Here is a 22093-nt window from a genome sequence, read left to right on the forward strand (position 1 = left end):
GATCATGTTTGAAGACATTCCCTGAATGGACGTCTTTTAGACCGAGACTTGCAAAGAAACACACTCTTACATCAGCCTCTAGATGATTTTCAGCCTCTCGTTTTCAGCGTCGATGCTACGCGGGCCTTGTGACACATGGGAAGTCCTGGAGCTGTTCAGGGTTCATTACATCTCTGGTGGGGGGTTAATGGTGCAACGCCTCTCCCTCTGCGCTTGTTCTGGCTGTCTTTGTGTGTTGCTTGTCCCTGGGTGTCCTCTGCTCGATTGATGTCACTTTGACTGATACTTTCACATTGTGTGGTGGAAGGCTGGCGTCTTAAATGGTAGATTGTTCATCACGGTCCCACCATGTTCAAGGAGTTCTAGTCTCTTCGACGGCTCCCCCTACCTTGATAACTCGTTAACTCGTCATTTTACTTTCACTTCGTGGAATTCTTGTAGAATACACAACATTTTTTTACAAAATCAAATGTTTACCGGTCAAGTTTAATGTGTCCTTCCGCAGGTTCGTGAAGGGGAGATCGGACCCTTTCAAAGTCTCCAGCTGGAAGTTCTTTTCAGTCCAACCATTCCAGGAACGGTCAAACTCGACTTCCACATAATTTTCTCTGACTTAACCAGCAAACCAGTAAGACACAATATATTGTGGATAGAAGTAGAAAGACAAGCGGTGCGGTTAAAAAAGGTTACAGAGCGAAACACTTCACACTAGCGTCGGCCCCTGCGTACCATTTGTGATCGCGAACAGATTCCCATCCAGGTGAGGGGGGATGCAGTCAGTGTCCCTGTACGTGTGGTGCAGCCCAGCATTGACCTGAAGATCTGCATGTTTGACCGCCTCTATCAAGACAGCATCGTGGTCCAAAGCAGGTGAGTCCCAGAACCGGAGATGGCTGACAGTTGTGTCATATATTTAAAGACCGTTGATACATAAATGTTGTTGCACACCTGCGCTGTGGTTCTTTGAAACGTATTTGTGTTTAGTGGTCGGCTCGAAATCAAGAAGCTAGAATGTAACACGGGTGGTCTTATTCAACCTACTCGACAATTCACTGACGTGACATTTATTTAAGTCTGTACGAACGGCAATACTGTTTGTGTACTTCCTGATGAAGTAAAACAACAAAACCTTTCATTTCTGATACTTTAGGGTGCATAAAACACACAGAAAAGAATGACCTGCCTACACGGTTAGCTCGTTTTCTGACACACTCAAGAGCACCAATAGTTTGCAAATTAATGTAAAAAAAAAGCCAAACTATACAGACCAGGATTGCACGTATAAAAGCAACAAAAGAGGAAAAGATCTAAGAGGGGTGAATACTCATACTAGGCTCTGTCATTGAAGAAAACTAGTGTTCTGTCCCTGTTGGTGTCCAATTGGTTTACATTAGATTGAGCCGTTGACTCAAAGGTCTCGTTCAACAACCTTGTTTGAACAAATCAAATTAAGTAAGATTAAGATGTCATTTAATGCAATATTAGTGTTACTCTAAGTAATGATCTATGTCAGTTGGAGACAAGGACAAACAGTGGGCCAAAAAACTTATACTTATTACCACCTGTGAAATTGAAAAAACAGTGACAGTGACCCCTTGTATGAGACCTGAGGGAGCCCCTTCAATAATGAATGAATTAATCGTTGTCCCTTTGTTAAACATTTTTTTCCGACAAGCGTACCAATTTGGTATGAAATATGGAATAGTTGATCTTTTTAATAAAATTTTTATCATTATTTATTTTTTATCTTCAGCAGTTCATTCATCAGTCATACATCCACTACTTCTGCTACGTTGTTCACTGCAAAGTGCCCTTAAAGAAAGGGCTGTCCCGTAGTCAGGATCAGTGCCGATGAGTCGTGGTCACGCTAGCGACGAGTTCCGGACACGAGAAAAAGAGCCTGTGTCATCTGGGATGATTGTTTTTTTCATGTATAATTTGAGCAGATGGTCATCAACCAAGATACAAACTCTGCAACACACACACACACACACACACACACACACATGCAATCGTTCAATCCCGTAGGAAACAGCACATTACCCACCAAAGAGTTTATTATAACGTCATTGTAGATATTGTCTGAGAGCAGAAGATGATAGATGGACAGATATTCCTTTGCTTTTCAAGAGGTTACTGAAAACTCAGTGTTTCGGTCATATTTTCAGTCATGAATTGATGTGTTATTATTAAGAAATAGAACTTAGCATATTAGGATGTTAATATTAAAACCCCTCAGGCCAATGAGATTGAGATTGAGAATGAGATATTGCAGAAGGGAGTGGCGCTTGTCATATTTCCATTTTATTTGTTGGCATGGAAACATCCTTGGAATCACGTTTGGTTAAACGAACTGCTGATGCAGCACGCTTGCTCATCTGAGCGCAATACTAAAACTGCCTCCCTAAAACGTACTCAGTCTCAGTCACAACGGACATTTTCACAGAAAACCAGCTCGTGAAAATCCCATAAAATTGACAGAGCCAGATTACTTTTTTCCAGCTGGCCCTGCATCAAAGTCTCCTTACTGCGCTCAGAGCCAAGTATTGAGATATTCATTAAACGTGCAGACATAATAAAATAGAGACGCGTTTGCTTATAAATGATCATAAACACCCGGATGATTAAAGGGACGAAGCGGTAATCTCACATCCCCACAATCCTCTTTGGTTCGAGCAATGAGACAGGACAAATGGTAAATCCCTTATGATTTTGGATGCAATACATTATGATGCAAACACAGGGTCGAGAGTTGCCGTCCACCACCTAGACATTTCCACCACCATTGTGTTACATGTGGGGGAGGGAGTGCATGTGTGGGGGTGAGGGATTTGTGACATTTGCCATCTGGTGTACAGGCAACTCCAGCACATGTGACAAGATAATGACAACAGCATCAGTGTGAACGGCAGCTTTTACAGTAGAAATGTCGCTTGCGCCAGCAAACCATGCAACATGTCACTCTGCCTCCAAGACAGTCATTGAGCACAAGATGGCTTGGCACGCTTTTCGGGGGAACAATAAGAGAGCTGCGGCTTTCATCACGCAATTTGTCTCTTTTTCCTTTGAGTAGATGAGTAGATATCACACAAGTCCTCCTAAGTTTTTCATGAGAAAAGCACGAAGCATAATTGAATATTTCGCTCTTGTCATTTGAATATTACTCCTACTAATTGAAAGATTTTTAAGAGACTTTAAAATGCAAAGTGTTTCATTTTTGCTCGTGGGCCAACGTTTTGGAATATTCCGCAGACGGTTGGCAAAGTTCTTTTTTTTTTTCCTTTTTGGAAGCACTGAAAATGTTCTTTTGAAATTCCTTTCCAGGAGTGATCCTGGACTTTCAAACCCTCCTCCACTAGCTCCTGCTGGGGATTTGAGTATTCTGCCCCAAGTCTGGCCACGAATACGCTTAAAGCCAGTTTGTTGCTAACTAATAACCTCAGAGTTATTTTGAAAAAACATCATATTAATCGGACGGTGCTGCATTATGGGAGATGGTTCAAAGGCGGGGCATCCCATGAGGCTTTGCAATAGATTTGGAGCAATCAGGCACAGTCACCTGTCCCCTTTAAGAAAGGGAAGAGGGTACTCGTAAACTCAACAAGAGCCATTTCCCTGGAACGTGTGCTGACACAATTGCCAAAAAACCTCAATGAGTATTATGAGTGTCATTATCAATGTTGCTTCAACAAAGGTTTGTTAGGAATATTACAAAGGCAGTAGAACACAGAGAATGGGTGTGTGTTGTCACAGTAAACTGCCTCAAACAAACCCAGGAAGGGAATCCAGCGATGGTTATTTTATTTGAAATAAATTACTATTGGTTATGTAATCATGGCTCACCACATTCACAATCATTTCAGTTCTCAGAGGGTTCTGTCACTTGAACGCAAACACATTTAGTTCTTAAAGGACACTTGCTGGAACGATACTGTTGTTTTTATTGGGATGACTGTCTGCGATCCGGGGGAAACAGGCTTTGTGCATCGAGGTCATGTTGCAATAGGAAAGGGGTTTACTCCAAAAGGAAACCATTGGTTGTCCACCTACTCTACATTTGGTCTATGGTGTAACGTTAAACACTAAAAATGTAGGCATAAAAAATACAGAGATCAATTCTTAGAAATCAATTTTTTATCATCTATAACTTTTGTAAATAGTTTTCCTGAAATCACCAATGAAACAAAACTTAGTGAAACAAATATTTGTATAATGTGATGGTTACACAGTCCAGATTATAAGCATGTTTTCATCCCTGAGGAAGCAAATTACGGGAATTGCTGGGAAGTAACCTTTCAATCATTAAACATCGCCTCAGAAATGAAATGGTCGAAGGCGGCCTGTAAAAAAAAAGGATCAGTTAAATGCCCGTGTTAATTAAAATGCCTAATTGCCCAAAATTATGATGCATTCGTGAACATTCCTGCGAGAGTGATTTGAAGGTTATCATTTGGCAGGAACAGAGATAGCGGCTGTATATCCCCAAGTGTGCCTGAGAGTCCTCGCCTCAGGGAAACAACCATCTGGTTGACCTTGCTATCCAAAGTGGGCCATTTCATTTGAGAGGGGAATCGAAAAAAAAAAAAAAAAAAAAACAACGGGTCCCTCAGTCTATTTGGCATCACTCACCTTTGTATCTTTGAGGGTAAAAGCAGCCACAAGAAAACCTTCCCGCTGCATCCGCACATCGTCGTTTGACGGCGGCGTGCGAGTGTGGGCTGCGGTTGGACGTGTTGGAGAATTCCCACAGTGAGGAGCCATTTATATCACAAGCTTCGGCTATAACTGAGGCTTGTAGCCACGGGCGCAACCATCTGTTGGAGCTCCAGTAAAATTGGGTCACCCCAACGACTTGGACTTGGGGTACACCACTCCAGGGGACATTTCTGTGTCCGTCAAACAAAAGGGTTCTCTCGGACCTGCGATGACCCTGTGGATCGTGGTTGTGTATCTCATAGACTACTAGTGTCCCCGTCATACTTACTTCCTGTTCATTGTTTAACAGTGCAGATCACCTTGGATTACATCCATATTACAAAAAGTTGTATCTTTTGCATGACAGAGCCAGCTCGGCCCTGAGGCTGACCTTTGAGGTGTGCCCGGAAATGAGGAAACACATGGAGATCCTTCCAAAGACTGCTTTCGTCCAGGCCCAATGCAGCTTTAACGCCCAACTCAAGTTCCTGCCGAGGTAAGGAAGGACACATAGAGGATGCTATGATAATGGAATCAATGAAGCATTCATAATCGTATTTTAGAGAGTCACCTTGTTCAGCTCCAATCAACCTTCTGTGAAAGTTGAAACTGTTTCGCTCCAAGGAGACTTGTCGTATGTATCGAGCCAGGCATGCAGACGCGTGGCTTCCCAGCCTTCAGCAGATAAGAAACGTACTGTGGTTAAAGGGCGCTTGCTGCTCTTTATTGGAAATAAAGGTGTTAACCAGCATCATAAAGTATTCTTTGGCTTTGCCCCCCCCACCCCAAACCCTAACCCAAACCCTCCCTAGAGCCCTTTTGTATCCTAAGAAACCATCTAGAAACCATCCAGGGTTCCTCATGAGGCTGGGACCGATTTTTGGGGGGTTTGGCCTAGAACCGACAAAGAACCAAAACAGGCTCTTATGATGACGAGTTTTTTTTGTATCAAACCCATAGTCTTGAAGAGGAAGCCCTCTATTAAAAAAAGGTTTCTTCAGATACATATGGTTCTAGATATCGAGATCTGTCCTTCCAAAATAACCATTTTGGAAGCCTTATTTCTAAGACAATCAGCTGTGAAGGGGACAGCCAGCGGGTACGAAACTCTCGCTTCTACATACCTTCACTCTGAGCACGATGGTAATGGTTTCTGATGACTTTGAAGGACGTGGTAATTCTTTCCACAACAATACGTGCTCTATATTTAGACGGAGAGCCAGGAGTTGAGAGCCAGGAGAGCGGACAGGGGAGCTCCAGGCCAAATATGAGAGGCTTTGCAGTATGTAGAAACCCAGCGTGGGCGCTCGTTTTCTTCTGCCAGCCTTTTTTTTTTTTCCCCTCCGCATTTTACAGCAGCTTTGTTTGTTGACGGCCGAGAGATTATTGATGTCGTGAGGATATTTTCTTCACACATGACACAAATGATAGGGCATGCAGTGGTCATCGTGCGGCGAGGGGGGGGGGGGGCAGAGGGGAAAGTGGGGAAATGTCAGTAATCTGCCTCAGTGAATCAGCAGAGGTTTTAATGCGAGGATTAGAGTACAGCCGCTGAGATGGTGCAACGTTCACAAGCGCTAAAGCAGCTACGGCTACCCACTCCCTACTCTCTACCCATCACACAGTCCCTCGCTCGCTGTGCTGTCGTCTCCCACTCTCTCGCACATGCTTCTCGTTTTCTTGGCCTTTGACCTCCGTGCTTAACTACACTTCTCTCTCTTTGCTTTTCTCAAATCATCTCTGCAGTCCTGTATCTCTGTGCTCCTCCGCTTCCTCCCCAACTCTGCATCCATGCTGCCTCTCGCTGTTACTCTCAAACGGCTCCCATCCCTCTGTGCATCCACCGTCCACCACTGCTTATATGTTGACCCTGATTCCGCTTACATAACCCGAGACACCAGACCCAGTTCCCTGTGCGCTCATTATTTGTTCTAAAGTTTATTACCGGTACTTCTCGGGTCATATTTTATAGATTTGATCCATGGACTATATAACATTGAACTCATTAAGGTCATTAAAAGAGAATGAATACTGGACCATTTGAGGATACCATCGTTATTTGGACAACTGAGGAAATGACTTCAGAACTGTTTTTTATTGTGTGCGTGATGGAATCTCTCAGGCTTTCAGGATTCTGGAAATACCTTTGAAACGGCAGTTTTGTGTCATTTAAACACCATCTGGGATTATTTTATGACAAAAAAAGCTAATGCTTTTCTCAGTGACTCGAATGCAACAATAACATTGAGCCAGTCATGCTGGCACTAGGTGAGCACTTTGCTATAATAAGCATCTAAATAGTGACCATAGGATCAGAATGATCCTTTTATCACATCCTTAACAGTGTCCTTGTTATGGATTGTCTCTGACCCCAAGTGCACGACACCAGACACAGCTTAGGTTTAACCGGAAAACGGCGTAGTTTATTTCACAAAATAACCAAATACGAAAAAAACAACTCCAAAAACTTCTCTAGTCCGTGGGCGCTCTTAGTCCAATCAAAAAATGAAAACTCACACGATACTCACAGGGAAAACAAAAAAACTCTGCGTAGGGAATTCCGGAAGGGTTTCCAAGAGGAGCACAGGGGAAGAACAATCAACCCTCTCTGGGGAAACACAGAGCACGAACTCACAGCGAGCCACTGGCAGATCTGCTTCTTAACCTCCCTGTGGGATGAGCTGACGAGCTGCAGCTGTGGCGATGAGCAGAGCGGCGTCAGGTGTGCGACTCTCTGGCTGGTCGAGCCCTAACACTACCCCCCCCTCCAAGGGAGCCACCCGGCGACTTGCCAGGCTTCTCGGGATGGGCTCGATAAAAGGCGGTCAGAAGCCCCGGGTCCATGATGAGCCGGCGAGATACCCAGCTACGGTCCTCCGGGCCATAGCCCTTCCAGTCCACCAGGAACTGGTACCCTCGCCCCCGACGCCGAACGTCCAACAGTCGGCGAACCCTCCACTGAGGGTGCCCATCCACGATTGTGGGTGGAGGTGGGTCCGGGGCAGGAGGCATCAGAGGACTGCAGGCGACGGGCTTAATCCTTGATACGTGGAACACAGGATGGATCCGCATAGAAGCCGGTAGTCTCAGCTTCACTGCGGCAGGGCTGAGCACCTTCGTGACCTCAAAGGGGCCCACGAAACGGGGGTCCAGCTTCCTGGCGGTTGACTGCAGGGGAAGATCCTTGGCGGACAGCCAAACTCTCTGCCCGGGGTGGTATGTTGGCGCTGGGTTCCGGCGACGGTTGGCCCCCCGGCTACTACGTTCAGCCGCTTGGAGTAGAGCGGCTCTGGCGACTCCCCAGATGCGACGACATCTGTCCAGATGAGTCTGTACCGACGGAACTGCCACCTCAGGTTGTTGTGCCGAAAACAGCGGTGGCTGGTACCCCAGCGACACCTCGAAAGGGGAGAGACCTGTGGCAGAGCTGACAAGGGAGTTAATCGAGTACTCAACCCATGGGAGGAACCGACTCCAGGAGGACGGGTTCCTGGCAGCCACACAGCGGAGTGCCGTCTCCACACACTGGTTCATCCTCTCCGTCTGCCCGTTAGTCTGTGGGTGATAACCAGAAGAGAGACTGACAGAGGCGCCCAACCCCTTGAAGAATGCCCGCCATACCTGGGATATGAACTGAGGTCCTCTGTCCGAGAGCACATCCTGGGGGAGGCCATGGAGCCGGAACACATGGCTCATCAGGAGGTCCGCCGTCTCTGACGCCGAAGGGAGTTTGGGGAGGGCCACCAGGTGCACCCCCTTACTGAACCGATCTACTATTGTTAATATCACCGTCCTACCCTGGGAGGCCGGTAATCCAGACACAAAGTCCAAGGCCACGTGGGACCAGGGACGGCTAGGAACAGGGAGGGGTTGCAGCAGCCCGGCAGGTGCCTGGTGAGAGGCCTTGCTGCGGGCACAAACGGGGCAGGCCAACACAAAGTCCCTCACCTCGTTCCTCATTGTGGGCCACCAGAAACGTCGAGCTAGGAAGGTGAAGGTGCGGTGGACCCCGGGATGACAGGCAAACTGGCTGGCGTGGCCCCATTGAAGTACCCGGGGCCTGACAGATTCCGGGACGAAAAGCCTACGTGGGGGTACGCCACTCGGTGCAGGGTGGGAGCGCAGCGCCCCCCTCACGACAGTCTCGATGCCCCAGGCCACCATGCCGATCACCCGGGTCTCGGGGACGATGGGTGCCGACTCCTCGGTGGCCAGTCCCCCCCCCTGATGTAGTCGGGACAGGGCATCCGCTTTGATGTTGCGGGAACCGGGACGATAGGTCAGGGAGAAATTGAACCGACTGAGGAAACCGGCCCAACGAGCCTGTCGCCCATTGAGACGCCTGGCCGCCCGGATGAATGTCAGGTTCTTGTGGTCTGTCCAAATGGTAAATGGCTGCTCTGCCCCCTCCAGCCAATGGCGCCACTCCCCCAGAGCAGCTACTACTGCCAGCAACTCCCGATTACCGATGTCGTAGTTCATCTCCGCGGGAAGAAAACGCCGGGAGAAGAACGCGCAGGGGTGCACCTTCTGATCTCCCACCGCCCGTTGGGAAAGGACTGCCCCCAGCCCGGTGTCCGAGGCGTCCACCTCAACAATGAACTGTCGTTTAGGGTCGGGATGGAGCAGCACTGGGGCGCTAGTGAACCTCCTCTTGAGTGACCGAAAAGCGGCGTCGGCGGCCGGGGACCAGATGAACGGCTGGGAAGAGGAGGTCAGCCTGGTGAGGGGTTCTGCCACGACGCTGTAGTTCCGTATGAACCTTCTGTAGAAGTTAGCAAATCCCAGAAAGCTCTGCAACTTCTTTCGCGACGTAGGGCTCGGCCAGTCTACCACCGCCTGGATCTTGCGGGGGTCGGCCCGCGTCTGCCCTCTCTCCACAATGAAACCCAAGAAGTCGACAGAGGCGGAGTGGAAACGGCACTTCTCAGCCTTGACAAAGAGTCTGTTCTGGAGGAGACGCTTGAGCACCCGACGAACGTGCTGGACATGCTCCTCGAGAGTCCTGGAGAACACCAGGATGTCATCGAGGTACACAACCACGAACTCATCCAGCATGTCGCGGAGCACGTCGTTCATGAGCGCCTGAAAAACCCCCGGGGCGTTGGTAAGGCCGAACGGCATTACGCGGTATTCGTAATGACCTCGGGGTGTCTTGAAGGCGGTCTTCCACTCGTCCCCCTCTCTGACCCGGACCAGGTGGTAGGCGCTCCGGAGATCCAGCTTGGAAAAGATGGCAGCCTGGGTCAGGGGCTCGAGGGTGGAGCTCATGAGGGGGAGGGGGTACCGGTTCTTGACCGTAATGTCATTTAGTTGGCGATAGTCAATGCATGGTCGGAGACCCCCATCCTTCTTCTTCACAAAGAAGAACCCCGCTGCCACCGGTGAGGATGAAGGCCGAATGAGCCCTGCTGCCACTGACTCCGAGATGTAATCATCCATGGCGGCCTTTTCAGGAATGGACAGGCTGTACAACCGACTGCTGGGAAGGGGGGCCCCTGGGCGGAGGTCGATTGCACAGTCGTATGGCCTATGTGGAGGGAGAGACTGAGCCCGAGACTTGCTAAAAACCTCTCCCAGATCATGATATTCCCGAGGGACAGCGGAAAGGTCCGGGGAGGGGGCACGGGGAGTCGGGCGGGGTGACGGACTTGGAGCTGCCTGGAGGCACTGGGCGTGACAGGAGGCGCTCCACTCCAGAATAGTCCCAGAGGACCAGGCAATGTGTGGCTCGTGCTGCGCGAACCAGGGGTACCCGAGAATCACTGGGGCCGACGGGGACTGGATGAGGTAGAATTGGCGGGTCTCTACATGGTTACCCGCCACAGTGAGGGAGACTGGGTGGGAGCATTGGGTGATGCGGGCTAGATGACGGTCGTCCAGTGCAAAGGCCTCTAAAGGCTTCTCCAGTGTCCTCAGTGGAATGTTAGCCTGGACAGCGAAACCCAAATCCAGGAAACAGTCATCCGCCCCTGAATCGAGGAGGGCCCCTACCGTAATCCGTTGATCTGCCCAAGCCAGGGTGACGCTAACCCGCCGGTTAGGTGATGCAGGACTACGGGAACACGAAAGGCGGCTCACTAGGATCTCCCGGGGTCCTGGTGAGCCTAATCTTTTGGCCGTGTGGGACAGCCGCTGATGCGATGCCCCCTCTGGCCACAGTAGAGACACAGCCCTCCCCTGAATCGGGCCTCCCGTTCGGCTGGGCTGATGCGCGTGCGTCCCAGCTGCATGGGCTCCTCCTCGGTCGCTGTCTGTGACGTGGAAGGCCGGACGGGACTGGGGGAAGTCGAATGGGCGACCGGGTTCCTCTCCCGTGTGCTGAAGATGTGGGGGATAGGGAGGGGTCCCCGGGGAACTCGCTCCCGCCTTCTCTCATTAAGGCGTCCATCGATGCGGATGGCGAGACTGACGAGGTCGTCGAGGGAGGCGGGCTCCTCCCGTGTAGCTAGCTGGTCCTTCACTGCCTCGCAGAGTCCCCTTCGGAAGGCAACCCGAAGGGCTGGGTCGTTCCACCCGCTTTCTGCAGCGGCCAGTCTAAAATCCACTGAGTAGTCCGCCACCGAGCCGCTGCCTTGTTGGATGCTGGCCAACCGGGCGCCGGGGTCCTTACCCCTTACTGGATGGTGGAACATCTTGCGGAGCTCGGCCACGAACTCCCTGTAGGAGTGACGGAAACTGGCACCCATGGACCAGGAAGCGGCAGCCCACTGGGCGGCCCGGCCGGTAAGCAGGTTCGTCACATATGCGACTCGGGCAGCGTCGGAGGTGTAGCGGCTGGGTTGGTGAGTAAACACCAACTCACACTGCATTATGAAGGTGGCACAAGTCTCGAAGTCACCCCCGAACGGGTGTGGGCTGGAAAGGCAGGGTTCCCAGGGTAACGAGGCAGGTTCCGCAGGGCTACTTGGGAGGGGATCCCCCGGGGGCGGGATCACTGCCCTCACCGGCGGAGGCTGGTTCGGCGGCTGGGTGGTGAGAGCCGCCGTCAATGCCCGTAGCTGTATTAGAATCTCGGCTTGCTGGGCCGCCGACGCCACCTGATGCTGAGTCAGGCTCTCCACCGAAGCTTGAAGGGGCTGGACCTGGACCTGGAGGTTCTGCACGGCAATGGCGGCCGCCTCCAGCTGGTGAGTATGATTGTCCGTCAGCTGAAGCTGTCTATCCAGGGCAGCTTCTAAACTGCCACCGTCTGTGTCGGCTGGGGTCATCATGGTGAGTTCGTACTGTTATGGATTGTCTCTGACCCCAAGTGCACGACACCAGACACAGCTTAGGTTTAACCGGAAAACGGCGTAGTTTATTTCACAAAATAACCAAATACGAAAAAAACAACTCCAAAAACTTCTCTAGTCCGTGGGCGCTCTTAGTCCAATCAAAAAATGAAAACTCACACGATACTCACAGGGAAAACAAAAAAACTCTGCGTAGGGAATTCCGGAAGGGTTTCCAAGAGGAGCACAGGGGAAGAACAATCAACCCTCTCTGGGGAAACACAGAGCACGAACTCACAGCGAGCCACTGGCAGATCTGCTTCTTAACCTCCCTGTGGGATGAGCTGACGAGCTGCAGCTGTGGCGATGAGCAGAGCGGCGTCAGGTGTGCGACTCTCTGGCTGGTCGAGCCCTAACAGTCCTCCGCCTGCCCTGAAAATTCACACAAATCACGCTGGAAATGGACAGTTCCCGCGTGTGAGCGAGCTCGCTTTTCTGCATGTCTCTTCTCTGCTTTTGTTTCATGCAGCAACAGTGTCTCATTTAAAATGTCCCTGCCAAGTCCTCCTCGCCAGAGCCTGTGATTGGATTTCCAAATCCTCAATAGCAGCACTGCCTTCACTCACTGTCTCATCCATCCACGCGCACACACACACAGTGTTAAATCTGGATTCAAAATGACTCACAGCTTTCATTCTTTACACAGGTGTTTGCTTCTTGCCTTCCCTCCTCTGGCTTTTGGGAGCGGGTGAGCACATTCTTGCTTCTGTAGCTCTGAAGGATTGTGCACAACCTGCCCACATCTTCCACCATCTTTCCTTTGCGTCATCCCTCTCTGCCCGTCTTCCTCCACGTTTATTTGTCACCATGCAACCCACATGTTCCTCCTCACATATCCGTTCACTACACAATCCCCTCTAAACCACACAAAGCCCAGTGCTTCACATGTTGGAGATCCTGTTATTCAAAAGCAAATGGACACCGACAGCATAACAGGCTCAGCGAGTGGCCACTGTCGGCCTTCAGCCCGACACTGTGTTCCCATTAGCCACTTTCTGTGTTTCTCAGTCGACCCTGAAGTCGGATGCTTTGAGGTTGTTTTTTTTTAATGATAGCTAAAGAAACACGGCAATGTGGCAAAAGTTGTCAATCTACAAGAACCTCTATGATTGAATGGGTGTCATTTGCGCTTCGCGTCACTTTTTAATGACTGCGTCTCGCTCTTCATCCCGCGGGCAGAGCTCTGATTGGTCAGTTGTTCCTCCAATCTCCAATCTCGCTTTCCGTCCCCATATTTATGTTTCCAGTTTTTTATCCCACTCCGCTTTCTTTGGCTCAGACTTTATGGTGTATTTCTTTCCTGGACCGTTGAGAACGCCATGCCTTTACTTTTGAAGAAACAATGATTGAGGGTAAAGTGAAGCATTCGGCATGAGGAGAATTTCAGTAGGACACACTAGACCAAAAGAATAATTGAACCTGATGACGTTTGGATAGGATAGCTTGAATGGACGGTTTTAGGTGTAATCCCTGAAGAGCAAAGCAACGTGTCCCACCCTGGCAGTTCTGCCTGATAAAAGGGAGATTACGAGGATGATTTACTACAGATTACACCAGACAGCTCTGCCAGCACTTTCACCAATAGTTCACAACTCACAGCACTCACCGCAACTTTGATAACGCTGTCAGTTGCAAACAACGAAAACATCCTGTCTGGTTTATTTAATTTTTTGAGTTTATATTTAAAGTTATTTATTGGTTTTAGTTTTTTAGCAATCCATTTCCCCATTTAGGGGAAAATCCCTAAGCCTCTTAATCGGTTTTGTAATCCGTCCTGATCATCATTTTTTAATGGTGATGAAATCTAGCCGCAGTCCACACTGAAGTCCATACATTGAATTTGCCCCCACTGGGTAAAAGGAAGCCTTACGGCAGCCACTTTCCTAGAATCGGACGTGTCTCTGAGTTATTTCACCTTTGGCCTCGTCCTCTCGTCTCCTATCTTCTCTTTGACTTTCCAGGTTTTCGAGGGATGCACACAGAGATAAAGTAGATATCGCTGTCCATTCCAGATCTGCACCGCTGCTCGCGTAGCACCTCAAAGTTGGAACAACTTTTTCCGTTTCGCTACGTCCTCTACCTGCTTGGCCTCCTGTAATGCTCACGTTAACAACTCCACACTGGACAGTGGTCTCCTCTGGGCCTTCGGCGACACTTACAGTGTGAGGTGGATCAGATTGTCCGTGGTGGAGACGTGCAGGCAAACGGAGACTCCTTTCGTTTCATTTAGACGGAGGAGAATTCATTTTGGGTCGAGGCTGTGCGGATAATCTGGCTCCAGAGAAGAAAAGCACCCAAGTAAATCTGTGCTTGACACCGACAAATCTGAAACCCCGTCCATCCGTAAAGGCATTATCCCGAGCATATGGTCCTGGCGACGTCCCACCACGCTTTTCCACTCTGCCCTGCCAAAGCTAATTCAAGAGGGGCTCTCCAGCAGCGATGTTATTTGCAGGCAGAACAAGAGCGCTTCCTTAAATACACCCCCTGTGCCCCTCGGTCAAACTGAACCCAGCGGGGGGAACAACCCATTTCTGTTAATGCCCATAGGAAAGGAGGAGATTTAAGGGTGACGCGATTAAGGAAACCTGATCGTTTCCTCCAGCCTGCGTCTGACTGATGCGTGGGGGGGCGACGCTCGCTCGCGGTGCTTTGAAAGAACTGACACTGACATCTGGGGAGCCTTAAAACAGCTGGCATCCACAGCGGATGAAAGACAGAGGAGACAGTTTACCGTGGGGGGGAAAACAGAGGAGGGACGAGCGATGGGGTGGCGGGGGAACAAGAGAGAGGTGTTGGGAGAAGGGGAGAGACGGGGGGGATCCAAGCCACGAGACGGCGTTTGACATTTGACCATCGTTTACATCACAGTTAGCTACACATGCGGTGTCTGTGCTATATTGTAAGTTTTACATAAGCCCGTGCATGACTACTGGGCCTCTTTGAATCATACTTACGTCTCCCATCACCATGGCTACAACCTACAGTCGTGTGGAGGCGCGCTCCACATCTCTCCCCTTGCTTCCCCAGGCGAGCCGGTGCTACAGTGGTGGGTTAAAGTGAATAAATTCTTCTTCAGGGGTCTGAATCTCGATCTGTCTTTGAAGGGCTCAGCAGTGGCTCGTGTCTTTTCACTGATGTTCTGGAGGAAAAAAAGGGGGGGGGGAGAAATTGCAGCTGTTTTTTCAACAACTAATTGCTGTCTTTTGTTCTCCGTCTGCACATGATGCAACTACAGTGTGTCTGCTCTCTCACAGAAGCTCTTTATCCAAAGATGCCAAGGATCTTTTTGACAGCGATACAGGAGTCCTGGAGGTTCCAATGGCCGTTGAAGTAGCAGGCCAGGTTTGTATTACAGCAACACGCTGCAGTTTATCTCACAGGAAACCTCCCCGTGATCCTTAAAGCGCGTTACAGCGCCCGTGTCCTACTTTGTCCCTCACAGAAGCAGAGCGACTGAAAGTTGTAACCTATTTTGCTGGTAACAAGCTAAAATTATCTCCCACCCTCAAGGCCTAGTTGCTCCACGGGCGCTAATAAGCCAAGCATAAAGGTTATCCCAAATAGTTTCACAGAGGATCTCTCAGAAAAGGGTGAAAATCGTTGTGCTGTCTTATTATGTGCTAACATTCATTACAATCATATTGTCAGTTACTGGAGCAGCTATCTATGTTATATTTCATAACACCATCGGTGAAGATGGGGTTAAGCTCACTATTGTTTACTAGGTAAAGTAAGCGATTAGTGGGGCCTTCATTTATGGCACATCGCATACTAACATGAGAGTTTTTTATATTTGATATCAGTTATAAACATAACTGGATATAACACATACGCATACTTAATGTATTCAAGGTTTCGTGGGTAATTTATTGTCATTACTCAACAGAAGGTTGCGCAACCATCCAAAGGCAGTTTATGTAAACAAAGCAGAAGATTCTAATTGAGAACATTAACATTAAGATTGACAATCTTAATGTTTTCTTGTTGTGATAATCATGACATAATGTAACTTAAGATGAATCAATGATTTCTTGTTATCCTGTGACTTTAATGTGCATCCAAACATTGACAAGAAATAATTTGCTATTCGGTGTTGAAAATTCTAAATAATTCCCCTCAGGGGGAGACGTCGCAAAATTCTCTCCACCAGGTCCAATATTGTAAATTAAAAACTTTTGAAATATAAAAACAGTTCATTCTGGACCTCTTGATGCAAGTAATAAATTGCTGACAGCCTCTAAATTCCGTCGGCTTGTCAGCAGCAGCTTTTATTAAAAAACACAGAGCGGCTGCTTAGACGTGCTGCTGTATTGATGCCAGTCCTCTTTCTAAATAAACCTAAATCTATTCCATCTTCTTGGCAAACGGTTCAAGAAAACCTTCCTCTCCCGCCTCATCCAGCCTGCGTCCCCTCCACGACAATGAGAGGAGAGGGTTGTGTGTGTGTGTGTGTGTGTGTGTGTGTTGGGCCAGGATGCTCCTGTGGTGCACCAAAGCTGTTGCCCCAAGTCGCACCCCTGAGTTCCTGGCATGTGCACACACACACACACACACACACACACACACACACACACCCTGTTGTATGGCCACCAGACGTCACAGCAGGCAGGACAGGAATGGTACTAAGACCAATAAGCAAGGTCATCTGCTGAGGACTGACTCCATTCACAGCAAGTATAATGTAGGTGATGAAGGATAAAGGCGTGTTAAATACCCTATATTTTAATTCTCCATAAAACGATCAATAGCAATAAAGGATTTGATCTAACCAATATTGATATGGTCTAGTACACAATCACGATTCAAAAGTGTGTAGTACTTAACACACGCACACCGTTATGAGTATCGATTGCTGAAATCAATACAATACAATACCCACCCCTGGTTTTAGAGGATGATTGAGGCTTTTTTTTTTATTCAATCCTATTTGTGACAAATGTTTAAAGATTTAGTTCCTGACTGAGGACAGAACAAACGTTTAACTCATTTTGTGGCACCTAACGACAATAAAAAAAAAAGAATACCCCCTGCCTTGCACGATTGATTTTATACCAAAGACAATTCAGAAGAACTGCGATGTCGCCGATAAAAAAGTTTCTTGGGTTTGCTGGAGAGATTTTAATTTTCTTTTATCTCCCATTAAGCCTGTACTAGTTTTAAAGCGCGTTGTCACACGCCCACACAAGTCTTACATCTCATCTGCTCAGCGCTCGGCTCGTGACTTTATGCATAAAAGCCTCTCCCAATTAGCAGACCCGCCTCAAACATGAATTTGTTTCGTTAGCAGCACACATAGTACATCATTGAGTCCTTCGGGCCTGCGTGTGACGTAGAAAAGGTGCTACCCATCCATCCCTTTGTCATGCAGCTGATTCATCTCGGCTTCACGTGCGTTCAGGTGATGCCGCTGCACTTCACGGTCCAAGCTGTCGTCACCTCGTCAGAGCTGCGGTTCGACCGGACTCCGGTGGACTTTGGCCTCTGTTCCATCTACCAGTCGGTCAAGAGCAGCGTTCGCCTCACCAACCTGTCCCTGCTGCCTCAGGACTTCGGCTTCCTGAGCGTTCCAGAGGTACAGCGTGAGGAACGAGAACCTCTAGCACGTCCGTTTGCAAGCAGAAACTTACCGTTACAGTTACTGTTAGCCACTGAAAACAATGATTCTATCAGTACTGCTTTACTAGATGGTGTCAGGTGTGTTCAGGCTCATATTTTACTCATTGAAATGAATAAGACGTCCATTGTTCACCGTTTCTGGCCTCACTCATCGTTTCACACGTTTTTCCCTTTTTTTTTTGTTTAGAGTTGCTCTTTTCATTCGACCCTTGATGTTGTGGTCCTCAGGATTTCAGACTTGGTGGATTTGGCATCCCCTGCCGTTACCGTGGAAACAGCAAATGTCGCTCAGCACCACGACAGACACTTTAGTAAAAATACAGCAAAAGCAATAGCAGTTGGCTGTGAAGCAGCAGTAATAAAACCAAATTATGTTGCATATGTTGTGAATCCCTCATTCTTAGGAAGGCAATCAGGGTCCCACTCCGCCACTAATGATAGAACAACTATTCCTACGAGTCCTGCAATTTTGTGCAGAAAAATTGGCGGAAATCATTCCCCGGTTTCCGCTCTTAACTTCTGGGACAACAGCGCTGTTAATAACACTGATCCAATTAGCGCTGCTATATAAATAGTGCTGTTTGTTTGTATAGACTTTCTTCTATAGTGGTGTCATTTTCTTTCAGCTTTGGCATTCTCACTCCACATGTAAACAGGGAGACAAAGTCAGCACTTACTTCCACTTACTTAATGTTAAAACGCTTAATCTTTGTAAGATAATTGCTAAATGGCTATTGCAGAATACACAAAATAATTGTTTAATTTAATGGAAATGAAAGAGATTCTAAATGAGTGATTGTGTTGCTCTTCTTCTCTCACGCTACAGTTTATTGAGGTGCAGCCCAATGACGGCTTTGGCACTCTGCTCCCACAAGAGACCCTGGAGATAGATCTGATTTTCAGTGCCAAAAAGGCCAAAGAATACAATTTCCAGCTCCGCTGCAAATCAGGATTTAACAGGTTAACTTTTTAATCTTGCATTCTGTGTAAATTGAACGGATTTTCTGATTCAAAAAAAGACAACACATTTTTGCTATGATTGTATTTGGTTCAATGACTATTCATGAGTGTTAAACAAAACGATTTGTCCACAGAGATTTCATCCTGTCGTGCCGAGCGGCGGGTGTCCGCCCCCCGCTGCAGCTCTCCCACTCTCTGGTTCAGTTTGGGGCCACGGCCATAGGGGACAAATCCACTGCCGTACTTCACCTGATCCACCCCAAAAAAACAATCCCTCCGGTGGGGAAGGACGCGGTGGCTCCCGCGGCCCCCAGGCTCTTCTCCTTCAGCCTACCCGAGGGTTCAGACATCAGCATCGCTCCGTCAGCAGGCCGCCTACTGCCGGGAGAGGTGGAGCAGCACACCTCTAATAGTTACAGTGATGTCAAGTCTTTACACGTAACCTGCAAATGATTAGTATGTCGCTAGAATTTAAGTCCAAACTCTTGACTGATCAAAAAATTTGAGTTGAGTTTGGATCGTATTCCTTTAATTTTGCTTTGTAAATAAACCCAACCTGGGAGTAGCACCATACATTTTTACTTTGCAAACCTGCAACAAAGACAAGCACCGATCAGAGAGCAGACAGGGCTGAGAGACAAACGCAGCGGATCCCTGTGCAGTGCAATGATGCACTCTGCTGGACATCTGAAGGACGTGAAAAAGGGCTTTTTAGTTTTAGTTTGCACTGCAATTTGACAGCAATGGGTACAGGGAATAATGGCCAAATCAATGAATCTTAATGTTCATTTAGTAAATGGAGCATCATCTGAAAATGTAGGGGTTAGGGGGAGCCAGGATGCAGAAAACAGGAGACCGCCCGCAACTAATTCAGACCTCTGCTTCGTAACAGCAAAGCAGAGGCTTGAATAGAATATCGACGGCGAGGGAGAGCACTGAAATCTGAACGCCACTTTAAAGTGTTCTGCAAATGTGTTTAACACAAGACGCGATCGTGACAATCAATTAGCTAAATCTGACATATTCCCAACGTGATTACCCCATCGCTCCCCTCACACAGAGATGTCTGCTCCAAGTGACGTTCAGACCCCGACTGCCAGACCAAGACATCCAAGAGGAGGCGCTGCGTCTCCTCCGGCGAGTCGAGCTGCACCGCCTGGAGGAGCAGGAGAGGAGCAGACACGCTGAGCAGGAGGTACGGATACCCCCCCTTTGTTTTCACTGTCATGTGCATGCTGGTGTTCGTACAGATTGTAGATGCTGCATCGTGTGTGTGTGTGTGTTTATGTGCCCCGAGGCTTTAAAAGCGGTCCCAGTGGTCACCGCTAAAGGGAAGAAGGCCCCTGTGATCCCAAAGACGGACCAGCCAACCGAGTCACCAAATCCTGCTGAGTTGCGGCCGTGGTAAGAGGCTTTCATTCCAACAAAGACTTGATGTTGTTGGCCGGCTTTGTGCGGCAATATTACTTTAGAATACACATACAAATATTCATTTTTAAATATTCTACTACTAAATACCAACGATTGATGCAAGAAAAATATGTTATTCTCTAAGAATCATCTTTCACATTCCGGCTGAAAGCCTCCCTAAACCAAAGCTTTCTCCTAAACTTTCCCTCAGGGTTCACATGACTTTTGCAGGAAAGGTTTGAGGGAGGCTTTTGTCGCGTTAACATCCAAGAGCCGCTGTTGATTTGTTTCTCCTTCAAGGTCAGAGCGGCAGGAGGAGGCCAGAGCCTCTCTGCTGCACTCCTTCACTGGACGCTACAGCGAGAGCACCGTCCCCTGCTTCGTGTCGGACGGAGACCCCCCAGAGGACGACCCGCAGGCCCAGCCGGCGTGGAGGTAGCGCTGAGTCAGCAGCGCTCTGTGGTTCCCTGTCGTGCCTTGTGTTTTAAATGCAGAATATTTAGTTTCAAAAATACGAATACGCTTCTTTTCCTTTTGGGCTCTTAGCATTTCGGTCGATCTTGTGGTGCACATTCCACAATGTGTAGCCTGAGGGTCTGGATGCCCCTCCAGTAAATTGCATTTACAGCTTCCATCTCAACGTGAATAAGATGTGTGGGAAATGATCTTGTGGTTTTGCTATGTAGTTTATTTTCTTCCTTTTAATGAATAGCCAAGACATCTGCTATGGTGGAAACATCTCGGCTGCCCCGAAAAAAGAATCACCACTTAGACGCTATGAGTTTGGAACACACTGATTACCCGATGAATAGAGGAAGGACTGGACGGTTAGAATCACCCGGGCAAGCCAACGATGACCCATTGAAATGGGATTTTACCCATTTAAATGTGACCAAAGGGAGATATTTTGGTGGCATCCTCAGAAATGACCTTTGATGATGATGCACAGGCCAACATGTGTGCAGATTATGTTAAAACAGCTCTTGCTCGAGCTCCCGAGGTGGACGGGTGCATGTCGCGTGGTCGCGCCGAGTAATGTTTCCACCTTCCTTGCAGTGTTGAATAAACTTATGTACAAGTTCCAATGTCAGAAAATAGTATTTTAACGGTCTAAACTGAGCTGAAACAGTGTGTCATGTATTTGGAAACATTGGTACACATGTCTGTGTATTTTAATCATTGAGGACTGCAAAAATTATACCTATGTGTTGGTTTTATTCCATTAGTATTCATTTATAATTGTTATGACATGGACCCCTGCGTCTGATATCACATGGAATTGAATATTTAGATATGTGAAAAAACTGTATGTAGGGAGGTGTGTGGTCTTAGGGTTAGGGTCCTTTAACTCCACATTTGGGGTCATTGGCTTCAAGTGAGTGGATGTCGGAGAGATGTTTGAGTGGGAAACCTGTTTCTTCTAAACACAACCTTTGTAAGGCAAAAATGACCCATTTCACGTGAAGCCACGGTGCAGCTTTACGTATGTATGCAAGTGTCTGTACTGCTTCCACTGCAGCTTGAAAGAGAAAGAAGAAAGGGTTCAAACTTGTTTTTTCGCCTCGTCTGTCTCTTTCTCCTTTTTCATAACGCCTGTTTTTATCCAGGGAGTATAAATGTGGTAGAAAAAGAATCAACTTTGTCTTTAAATCCAAGCGGCTGAAGAGAAGTAGGCATCCTGAGGCTATTTCACTTCAATAGTAAACATTCTTCTTTGAACTGTGAGCTCATCAAAGTGTTTTCCTTACAGCGTTATTAGAATTAAAATGAACTCTGTTTCATCCTCAAGTGTACGGGTCTTGATAATGCTGTGAAAACAAAGAACAGCTTGTTGTGTTCATCGTCTCCACAGTGCCTTCAATACGCTGCACCTCAGGCTGCAGTGTCCGGCCGTCCAGCCCCCCCTAGTGGTCACATCCAACAGTGCAAAGAATGTCATAGACTTCCATCAGGTGGCAGTGGGTGAGTGATTGTGAAGGTTTATGGTGCTTCAGTTTTCTGGTACTCGTTGATTGTGGGGGTTTTTTTGGTGTCGTCCATCTTCAGGAGAACGAGTGATCAAGAGGTTTACCGTTCAGAACATTTCAAGGGAAACTCTGGATGTATCCTGTCAAAAGTCTCACTGATGGATAAAA

General features: G+C 48.1%; 1 protein-coding gene across 28 annotated transcripts in view; it reads left to right on the top strand.

The window, feature by feature from the left end:
- Window positions 1–22093, top strand: part of cfap74 (cilia and flagella associated protein 74) — a 43964-nt gene that overhangs the window by 15730 nt on the left and 6141 nt on the right. For 10 of the 28 annotated variants that reach the window (XR_013451460.1, XR_013451475.1, XM_078084767.1 and 7 more), the window contains 11 exons: window positions 506–628; window positions 749–870; window positions 5063–5191; window positions 15227–15314; window positions 17341–17544; window positions 18415–18548; window positions 18683–18938; window positions 19609–19952; window positions 20259–20393; window positions 21811–21920; window positions 22005–22060. Coding sequence is in view for 21 of the 28 variants with exons in the window: in XM_078084767.1 (XP_077940893.1) it covers window positions 506–628; window positions 749–870; window positions 5063–5191; window positions 15227–15314; window positions 17341–17544; window positions 18415–18548; window positions 18683–18938; window positions 19609–19952; window positions 20259–20393; window positions 21811–21920; window positions 22005–22060 (1701 nt within the window). In the remaining 7 variants the exon portion in view is untranslated. The remainder of the gene's footprint in view (window positions 1–505; window positions 629–748; window positions 871–5062; window positions 5192–15226; window positions 15315–17340; window positions 17545–18414; window positions 18549–18682; window positions 18939–19608; window positions 19953–20258; window positions 20394–21810; window positions 21921–22004; window positions 22061–22093) is intronic. The other 18 variants (XR_013451474.1, XR_013451478.1, XM_078084782.1 and 15 more) reach the window with 3 other exon arrangements.

This window comes from Gasterosteus aculeatus, chromosome 2, assembly GCF_964276395.1.
Source record: "Gasterosteus aculeatus chromosome 2, fGasAcu3.hap1.1, whole genome shotgun sequence".
NCBI classification, from domain to species: domain Eukaryota; kingdom Metazoa; phylum Chordata; class Actinopteri; order Perciformes; family Gasterosteidae; genus Gasterosteus; species Gasterosteus aculeatus.